The sequence below is a fragment of the Crocodylus porosus genome, unplaced genomic scaffold, assembly GCF_001723895.1.
Source record: "Crocodylus porosus isolate Cpor-Errol unplaced genomic scaffold, CroPor_comp1, whole genome shotgun sequence".
Classification (NCBI taxonomy): Eukaryota; Metazoa; Chordata; order Crocodylia; family Crocodylidae; genus Crocodylus; species Crocodylus porosus.
In genome coordinates, this window is record NW_017728948.1 from 21,403,921 (window position 1) to 21,414,840 (window position 10,920).

A 10,920-nucleotide genomic window follows, 5' to 3' on the forward strand; every position below is an offset into this window, starting at 1 on the left:
TGCAATATTTACAAATGCCCAGAAGGGGTAGATGGAATCCACACATTGAGTTGTAACATGAGACAGTGGCTCATAGGTTTGATATGTGACACCATATGAAAGAGAGAGAGTTATCAATATAAGCTTATGGTTATTACCACATGATTGTCTACAGTGGTTGTCTGAATCATAATTGTACATGCATGTTTACTGGATTTTTACCCCTTTTGAAACAGAGAAGTTACTTACCAGTCAATGGAGCTCTTTGAGAGATGTTGTCCACATGGACCTTTTCCTAATGGGTGCACATATTACTCAGGTGTTCATTGCAGAGACTTTCCAGCTAAGTAGTACCCATACAGCATGTGAGCACCTTGCCTCTCTCTGTGTCTCTCTCTCCCCTCATGCTCAATCCTCAAAGTATAAGGGTAGTGGAGTTAGCCCAGACCAAACAGAAGTTCACTAGGGGAAAGGGAATCTAATGGGGCTGGGAGCCTGCAGCCAGGTTCCCATAGAAATGGCCACAACTCACTGGCAGCGCTTGCTGTTTTCAGAATGGGAGGAGGGAGAGGCAGTCGAGGGAGCTTTTTTTGGGTGCTCCCCAGCTAGTGCTGAATGGTGGGGTGAGTTAACCTGAGCCCCTCCACCTTGGGAGCGGGGCTACACTGTCGGGGGGCTGAAAATCCCCCAGGCTGAACACCCTCCACTCCCTTTCCCCCCTCCCCTCCTGCAAACAGTGACTGGCTGGGAGCTCCACAGATACAAGTTACAGAAGACACTACATTTTGAAAGGTCTTTAGCTGATACCTCATGTAATGAGGGATCACATTTTCACCCAATCGGACATTTTTGAAGCTGTCTGTAGCTGTGAACTTATTTGGTCACAGCTATAAACTGCTTTCTGTGGCCAGATCAGGTAAAAATTGGCACTTCTGTCTGCATCCCTAAATCACTTAATCTGTTACTACATCCATCCAGGTCTACCTTAGACTGGGTTCTGGCATTTTTAAACCAATCTACATGTACTGAACTTCTGTACCGTTACAGGTTTAGACCGGCTTTCAGTCACTTATATCGGTTTATGTATAATGTCTGTACCTGGCCCTAGAGTGCTGGGGACTCCAAGGGAGAGGGGAAGTGGAAACATGTGCATGTGGAAGGAGTTGACTTTTAAATGATATTAAAGTTAATTTAGAAACAAAAAAAAAAATATTTAGTTACTGACAAGCCTGCTGCTTTCATATATACACTTCTAATAATTATTGACATCAGAGGAGTCCAAATAAAATCCAAGGCCTGTGACCTCCTGCAAACACTTGTTTTTCAGCTGCCCCTCTGCATCCTGCTCAGTACCACTGTGCACTGCTTTCACAGTGACTGGCCCACATAGCAGATCTCAAAGTGAGACAGGAAACCAAGTTACCCAGAGGCTATCATTTTTTTCCCCTATAGTGCATGACATATTGTAGCCAGTTTCCACTTCCTCTCTTGCTAAATGACACCAGTTGGTTTGTGACATTGAAACTGTTGGGTTGGTTATAATTAGTATTTTAAGAAACTGTAAAGAACAATTTGTATCTAAGATTGTACAGGTGTTAAAGCTGTCACACAATACAAATTGACGCAAAACCCAACGGTATTTCTAAATGCCTCTTCTGCTGCATAAATTACATGCAGAAACTTCCATCTTTTTTGGTTTTAGAACCAAAGGCCAGAAGGAGAACATTAGCATTTATTTGTATTTGTGCAGTGCCTAGAAGCCCTGGCCATGGACCAAGCCCCTTTTATCTGTCTTTAAGAGCTCACATGTGAAGACAAGAGTCAAGAGATGGGGAGAGCCAGACACGGGAGTAGGTTTCTAAGAACTAAAACCACGTGATAAATTTCAAAGCGGATGAACAACACCCAAGATCAGAGTCCTTGCGCTGCTTTCTGAGGCCTGACGCTGATTAACAGATCTCTGAATACATCTCCTCTGTATTTCCTATTTCTGCTACTATGTCTGTTTTCCCTCCTCCTCCTGCCTCATGTCTTCAGCAATGTGTTGTTACCTGTGGGGCATTTAGCATTCACTTAAGGGAGCCCGGCACACTTTGCTTAGAGTGAAAAGAGTATCTCCATTTACTTCAAGCCTCAAATGAGAGTACATGAGAGCCCTTGCTTGTTTCTCTCTCCTTTGTTAAAGTCTCATCTGCTTTGGTGGGTTATAGTTGTGTAGCCACACTGATGTACTGGCACCAGTGCAAACCTTTCATGAAACCACATGACACCAGTGTAAACATTACCTTGTCCTCCACTTCCCATTTTTTCACAGAACAAATTCAGCACAAGCAATGACTGTTCAAGCCACTCCTCTCACTCCCTGGCACAGGACTGACACTTGGCTGCTTGTAAGGTTACCAACCCACTTCTTTTTTTGATTTCTGTGCTCTCTACCAAAAGTATTCCAGTGGTGATGTTCACAATGAGTTAAGCTACAAATTTAATTCACACAATGCAAAACATAGCCACTGCATTGTTTACCAGACACTAACTTGGATGATTTGTGCAGGGAAATAACGTAATTCCTTTCTTACTTTTTCAAACTGCCTACTTCCTCAGGAAGCCTCAGTGATAACACCTCAGAGATATCTCCTGCATCACTTTCTGCTGAAGAAATATATTCAAAATGAGAACATGCATATACTCAAACACATTTTTTATTCTTTCCCAAAGCAACCTGGTTCATGTTCACTGAATTCAAGTTTGGCGTGGTGTCTGTGGTGGAACAGGATGCAGTATTTTTGGCTGAAATTTTTTTTGGAAAACAAAATGCCAATTCAGAATCCACAAAAAGTTTCTCAACTTCTTCATTCAGCAAAATAAATAAATACAATTAAAAGATTCCCAAATGTAAAGGCATGTCACTCTGACATGGTTTAGATGAAAGATTTCAATTTCCTATTCAAGCACCATTTTGGTTTTGAAATTTCTCAAAATATATCTAATAAAATACAAATGATACATTAAAAAAGTTAATGGAGCTGTCAGCAAACTGAAAAAAAATCTGTCATTTACATGGCTGCAGTCTGCCAGGCTGTCTCCATGAAATGTATAGAAACAAAGGAAGCCTTCTCAGGCCAAATTCAGAGTTAGCATAAATGGATTAAAACTCCCACTGAAGTAGCATGAACTTACTCCACATAGGAATAGGGCTTTTCATTTAAAGTAATTGCCTAGGCATACACGTTGAAGGTCTTGGTGTGACGGCTGCAGGACTCCATACAAATTCATCAGGCACCCGACTAGACCTCTTACATATACACCATGTTCCAGAGGATCAATGGTTGCCTACTAATCATTTATCAGGTCCTGGTGACTGACTCTTTTTAGTTCAGTGGCTGGGGAAATATCCCCATCACTCTTTTTACCAGCAAAGTCCACTGGATCGTGGAACCATATTACAGGAGAGTCAGCCAAAATCCTTCTGTTTGTTATAAGGTGTTTTTTCCAGGAAGAATAAAGAGGAACTTTCACCTGTTAACTTACCACTCACTCTTTTTAGTGGATGCATTCAGCATGTAATGGTGAAATAAAGTAAATTTATATTCTCTACTTCGCACAGAATATTGCTGTAAGCCATAATACTGTATTTAAGTCCTTAAAAAATTACTTTTCCTTCACTGTCATCAGCTCAGGCAACAAATGGCACAGGTGGGTGGATAGAATCATTTCTGCTTTCCCTTGACTCTATTGTATTCATTGAAGATTGCACTGCCTACCTAAAGGATGATGTCACACATGCCAAGCTCAGTTCTGAATGCACCTAAAATAGATAGAATATGGAAAACTATCCCTGGTCCTATGTGCCTCTCAGAAGAGAAGATGAGGCAAAGGTAAGTAGTTTCTTTAGGTCAGCGAAAAAACAGGTTAAGTGGACTTAACTAAATGAAGTCTTCTCATTTTTCTTTCCCAGCTTGTTCAAATGGGTTTGGACATTAGGGATTGAATAATTTGTTTCCTCACATTTTGTCTCTCTGAAAAGGGCTAAAAGTGTTCCAGGTTCAGATTCCATCTGGTTCAGACAAAATGCTGGCCACTGCTTTGTTTGTACTTTTCTTTCTGCAGCTGTGCCAGGATCTAGGCAAAAATTATAAATCAAACAAAAATCTTTCTTGATTGTACTGAACCGTCTTTCTATTTAGGCCAAATTTACAAACAAAGATGTACTTAAGTAAATGCATGTTTTTATACCAACTTAGTGTTCAACTAACTCTGAGGTGGAGGCTCTTCAACTGATGTAAAATTGGCTTAGAGACACTTGGTGTGGATTTGTAAGTGTACAAACACAAGAGAAACTAACAGATCAATTTAAACTGAATCTGAAGTGCCTGGCACAGGAAGTGGCACCAGTGTAAATACAATTTCAAACACATTTTACTTACATTTGTTTAACTTGTGTGTGCAGACAAGGAGTTAGGCTTCATCACTGCTACCCTGAGACCATTGTGTCAAGCAACATCTAGCATTGCTTGACCCATTTACCCAATCATTCTGTCCCTTCCAGTGTCCAGAGATGATGTACAGCAGGGCTGTCTAACTTTGATGTGGCCAGGGCCTCAGCTGGCCTCTGCATGCGGTCCCCAGTGTGGTATCTGGAATGTACCTTTACCAGCCAGCAGTGGGATGACTCAGTCTCTCCCTCTGATGCCCGGTGGGTGTAGTTTGTGGTGGTGGGTAGTTGTAGTTCTCCCTGCAAGCTGTGAGCATGTGAGTTGCTGAATCCTCACAGATTCAGCAATCTGTGAGGATTCAGCAACTAATCCTCATACAGATTAGTAATACAGATAAAGCTGTTACCACCCCACTGGTTTTTGCTGAATGGTGACTTGAGGACAGAACCCCAAAGGCATGGAGGTCTGAGTGATTGCCCCATCCCTGGAGCCCAATGGCATAGAGTAAACACTATACCCAGGCTGCACACCAGGAGTCACATACAGTGGAGTGGCCCCCGAGGGATTCTCCTCCACTGTTCCAGCTGCATTGCTAGCACGTAGCCCTCCCACCTCCTGCCGCATGGGCTATACAGATGGCAGGTGGGTCCCCAGACCCTTATCACTTAAGAGTGGGTGCTGGTCTGTGGGCCACATGTTAAGCACTTGTAGGTCATGTGTAAGCCACAGGCCACGTGCTGGCTCCTCGCATCCTGCCAGCTTTACAGGAATGAAAATCTCTGCTACATCCTTTTTCTTCCAGTACCATTTCAAGAAGGAATCCTTTTCCCAGTATCTTTGGGTGTGGGAAGGAAGAACCTTCCTTCCCAAACATTATCAAAGGCAAAGGATTTCTAAAAATTTAGAAAATAAATTTAAGCATGGGCCAAGAAGGATTGAAATCTGCAATATTTAGCTGCTGTTGCCAGCATGCCAAACCTGACTGGTATAGACTGGTTGATATAATCAAGTGTCAGCCCCCTAACATGCCTACCTAATGATAAAAAGCCTACATAACATTAATGATAGCTAGCTTATGTTATGGGCAAATTAATTCAACCTGTGAGTTATCATTTAATAAAGAAGGATACTTTGGTCAGTAAGGTCCTTCTTGACACAAAAACCATCATATCTTTTAGGGATCCCATGCCCTTACGTACTAAGGTGGCATTATCAAATTTAATGCTTCACTGCAATTGGTGATCAGGAAGGATGTCAACCAGGCACAGCATTGCTCTGTTGGCCACGTGATTAATGATCATCACTATGTGCATTTCTTCTTCATCTTCCTCTGAACCATTATGTATTGTTCACTGCCTGAAGCAATATTTTTAATGGGCAATGATATTCAGCTGGGTGCATACCCATAACATACCTTGCATCATTATGTTTCTTTCTGTACACTGGAAACCATGGGCTAAGAAAGTCAATACATAGCAATAAAATAACACTGAAAGGCAAAATGGGAAAATATCAGCCCTTTACAACTCCAGCAACAAAAATGTCCTAGATTCTTGTTTTTGAAAGTCAGAAAAAGTAGTATTATTCATGCCTTATTCTTAGTTCTGGTGTGGTACTGAGTTTGCAGTCACACTGATATGCTGGGAGGAGCAAAAAGACCTTGCAGAATTCCAGTCGCACTTGTAAAGATCCAGAGGCAAATCATGCTTTTGTCTCCAGTTGCTTTGCCTCTGTTATCTTTATCTCCTTACCAGTGACAAGCTTTTTCACCTCTGAATGTCAAAGCAGGTAGAGGGTCCTTGTTACTTTGCTTGCATGCAGACTTCCCAGATGCTGCATGAGATTTACTGATCTACCACATCTGATGTGGAAGTGACAGGGTGTCTTTTGTCTTCATCTCGCCTCATTACAAAATAATCAAGTGAATCATAGAGAACAGAAATAGCCTGGAAAACCAAAAAAAAAAAAAAAAATTCAGTTACAATAACTCACATTATTAAAGTGTATTTAAAATGAACAGTTATGTAACATATGCCAGCTAGAACAGAAACTCAGAGAACAGAGGAGAAAACTATGTCCATCTTAAAGATCACAGAGTCTTAATCATATAAATATGCCCAAGATTCAATAAATCCAAGATAAAAAAAAGGCTTCTGATGTCTGGATGTACTTGGATGCAGGGGTTTGGTCTTTTCCCTTACAAAGATAGGGCCAGCTTCAAAGTGCTGGATCTGTGTTCAACGGTGTTTACAGTGCTTCATAGCCAAAATCCTTTTCTATTTAAAATGACCTTTTGGATTTAAATAGCAGATTTCTTCCACATCGATTGTTCAAGCCTTTCAAAACCCCTCATATATGCATGGATTTTTTTTTTACAACACTAGTTCAGAGAGGCATGGCCTTCTGTAAGCAACAACCTACTTCACTAGGATCTGATAAAGTAAGTTGCTGCTTGCAAAAGTTCATACTTTTCTGAACCAGTTAGTGACTAAGGTGCCACCTTACCCACCGTCTGCCTAACTTCAGCCTGAAAAACACCATTACGGTATCCATCTTGGTGCTATTCTAGACTCTGCAAAAAGATCCCATTTTCATTTCACAAGTATTTGCAGATAAAGTCTGTAGAAACTTTTGTTGCACAATTCACTTAAAGGGTAGAAGACCTAAAGACTTGTCTCAAAACATGCACAAACTTATACAAGGGTACATATATACTCTTGAGGCAGTTTCTAAAAAAGTCATCTTAATAAAGCTGCAAAGCTTTCCTCTGCACAATAGGTGATAACTAAAGCCAAGAAGTAGTTTCACATGCATATGTGAAAGCAGAGACAAAGTAGGGAGAGGAGGAGGGGTGGGGCTGGAGGGGAGGTGGCGAGCACCAAGCAGGGGTCAGCAGGCACGGCCAGCAGCGGCCAGGGACAATCATGGACCGCCTGCAGATGCCACCGGTGGTGCTGGCAGTGGGGTGGCAAGTCACGACCACCCACAGACACTGCTGACAGTGTTGGCAGTGCCTTTTTGCAGGGGGTGTACAGCCAGGTGGTGTATGTGCACCCGCGTGCACTCCCTATGTGTTGTCCCTGTAGAAAACAATTACAATTGCCTATGATTCCTAAATACAGTAAATAAGTAGTGTGTAGATACCTTTAAGAGTGTTACGTATAAGTTGTTACATTGGCTCAGGGACAGCAGAAGGCTGAGCACTGCTTTCTGAATAAACAAACGTTATTGTTCTATAAGCTTATCTCCTTCGTCTTTTGAGAACTACACATGGTACCAGGAGTGGGGTGCGAAGAAAGACAGAACAATGGAGCAGCTCCGAATTCCACAGGAGTTAAAGATCTCCAGCAATACAGTAGAAAACTGGAAGAATTTTAATTAGAGCTTCACCATATATATGATAGCCAGTGGAGCTACAGAGAAGGAAGGCCCACTCAAGGTAAATTTTTTTTTAAATATAGCAGGCCCAGAATCTCTGTCTCTTTATATTAGCCTACAACTGGCAGAAGCAGAACAGAAAAGCTATGACACAGTAATAAAAAAGTTTGAGGAATATTGTATACCCAAACAAAATGAAACCTTTGAATAGTATAATTTTCACCTGAGACAGCAGAAAGAATGTGAGACAACAGAGGAGTTTGTCAAAGACCTCAGACTGCTGAGCCAAACATGCAACTTTGGAGACCTAAAATAGTCCATGATCAGAGACCAAATAGTATTGGGTATGAGGGATACAGTCTGCAGATAAAGACTGCTAGAGGATCCTGAGCTTTATTTGGAAAAATAAATTAGAACGTGCCAAGTGGCTGAGATAACAAATATCAAGCTGCAGAAACTGGAAGAAAAAACAGAACAAGCTGAACTAGACAGGATTACAAGACTGCAAAAGTCTAAGTCAACACACAAACAATACAGAAAGGAAAACCTCACTATGAAGCAGGCAAGTGGAGGCCAAAGAATTGCTTGAAGAAACACTGGTAAGCTACATATGCTGCGGATTACCACAAACCCATGCAGTTCCCCTGCATTTGGTAAATGCTGCAACAATTGCAAATGAATCAATCACTTTGCAAGTTTGCAGAAAAGAGCAGGATGCAACATATAAGAAACAGCCCATGAATGCTCTATGCAGCAGGAAAGGGGAAGAAGTCTTCATTGGCACAAAGCAAGAAGTTAATTCTTCTGAGGATTGGAAAATCAACCTGTATACCAGTGGACTAATGATAACTTTGAAATTAGATAGCAGGGCCAAGAAATGTTCCCCTTGTGCTAAGGGAGAAACTGAAGAAGGAATTGGATAAATTAGTTAACATCATAGGCGGAGGGAGAAAATTTTTTTTGAGGGGGTGGGGCTGAGCATATGTGCATCCCCCCAGGCATGAAAGTCTTCATGGGAAGGGGTGGTGGGAGGGGAATGGGTCATGGGGGGGAAGGAGTGAGTGGGACTGGGGCTGGGGCTGCGACTGGACAGGGATCGGGAGAAAGTCAACCCAGACCATGGATTAAGATCGGGGCCAGGCCTGCTGTGGGTTGTTGCCCAGCACTGGCACCTCCCACGCTAATGACTCTACTGTATCCCAGCCCTGCACTGGCCCCAGCTCCCTCCCTACACTCATCTGGGGGGGCCCAGATCTCAGCTGTGCTGCCAAGCTGGAGAGGACGGCCCCTGGGACCCACATGCCCACCCTGAGTTGTCATTGTGCAGTCTGTTATGGGGGGAGTGGCTCCTGCTGCTATGCGCACCCTGGGAGGCACAGGGGGGCATGTGCTCCTGGATCTGTGTGGGGCAGGGCAGGCTGCTGCTGTGGGCTTGAACAGAGCCTGTGGGGGGGGCAGGTACAGGCTGCCTGCTGTGGGCTTGAGCGGGAAGTGGGGCTGGCTCCCCACTGCTGCATGCACACCCAGAGCGGGCAGGGAGGACCCATGCCCCCCAGCTCTGTGTGTAGGGTGGGGGCAGGGGCAGGTAGGGACTTCTTGATGCAGGCTTGGCCTCCCCACCCTGCTGCCCTTCCCTGGGGCCTTCATGGCTCAGCGGACGGCCATGCAGCAGGGCAAAGTGGGGGCAGGCAGGGAAGCTCTTTGCTGCTGCAAGCTCAGAGGTGATTCGGCCCAATTCAGCGGCCAAATCTCCAAATCCAAATTGAATTGGGAGACCAATAAAAAGGTCAGAATTGATTTGAAGCTCTCTGACTTGATTTGGAAAAGATTCAGAGAACTTTGGAGAGTTCCCACTCACCGCCGCAAGGAGTTGGACTTGGACTCCATGCCAGTAAGTAGGGGGAGGTGGGGCTGGAGGAAGGGCGAAGAGGACCATGGGGGCCCCCATGAGGCCTCATCCCTGCCTGCCTCCCCAGCCCTCTTGAGTGCCCCCCACCTCTGCCCGCTCTCCCAGCCCTGTCAATGGCTGCCTTGCCTGGCCCGGAGCTTTAAAAAAAAAGAAAAAAGGCCTCCACTTACTGGAGGCTGCAGCAGCTGTCAAGGCCTCTGGGGGCTCGTGGAAGAGCCCCCCCCCACACACACACACACAGTGTGGGGCAGTGGGGATCACCCTACTGCCTGACAGGAGCTGGTGAGTGTGGGGCTTTTATTATTATTATTTTTTTTAAGTGCTGGGATGGCAGGGCCTGGTCGGGCAGCCATTGACGGGGTTGGGAGAGCAGGCAGGGGATGGGGCCTGTTTGATTCAGAGATTTGGCGGCCGAATCTCTGAATCAGATTCAGCCAAATCAATTTGGGACAGTGATTCAAATCACTGAATCCTCCAAATCCTTCAAATCTGAAATGAATACTAGCCGCTTTGCACAGGCCTATTATGAATAAGTTGTTACATTGGGCTGGGGAAGGCAGAAGGGAACAGCAGAGCAGTAGGCTGAGCACTGGTCTCTGAATAAACACAGGTTATCGTTCTATAAGCTGAACTACTCCATCTTTTGAGAACTACACAGGAGTCGTATTGCTATCAGTCACATCTCATCCATGTGGTAAGAACGTAAATTAGAGACTGCAAATAGATAAGTACTAGATGGAATATGTAAATCACAAACATGAATAATCTTTGGTTCAGCAGCATGACACTCGTTGTCTGTAGAAATGCTACCCACAAATAAAAAATATTAAGAAATCTAATTTAAAAAATTGCTTAAGAAACAAACTTCCTGAAAAACTTGGAGGGATTTTTCAGCTCATAACAAGCTATGATTTGCAGAGTTTGCAGTAACAATTTATGTTGCAATGTTCATATTCTAATGGGTTATTACAACTGAAATACAATGTATGCAGCTTGAAGAACAAAACAGTATCTGTTCATTACTTCTGGTATAAGTTTGTAATACAGTGTCTAGGTGCAAGATATTTACTAGTGTTACTAAGAAAAGATGGCTTCAGCTTACTCAATGTTTTGAAAACATTGAGTTTTCAGGAAAGCCAAGGCTGCAACTGAACTCCAACTAGCTTCAAGCATCAAGGACAACAAAAAGTCCTTTTTCAGATATGTGGGGAGCCGGAGGAA

At 43.5% G+C, this 10,920-nt stretch overlaps 1 protein-coding gene across 1 annotated transcript in view; it reads right to left on the bottom strand.

Moving 5' to 3' along the window:
• Positions 1-945: 945 nt before the first annotated feature.
• LOC109322412 (transmembrane and immunoglobulin domain-containing protein 2-like) overlaps positions 946-10,920 on the bottom strand; it is a 24,764-nt gene continuing 14,789 nt past the window's right edge. Inside the window, exon 5 of the mRNA XM_019553483.1 lies at positions 946-6,358. Coding sequence (XP_019409028.1) covers positions 6,257-6,358 — 102 coding nt within the window. The 3' untranslated portion in view covers positions 946-6,256. The remainder of the gene's footprint in view (positions 6,359-10,920) is intronic.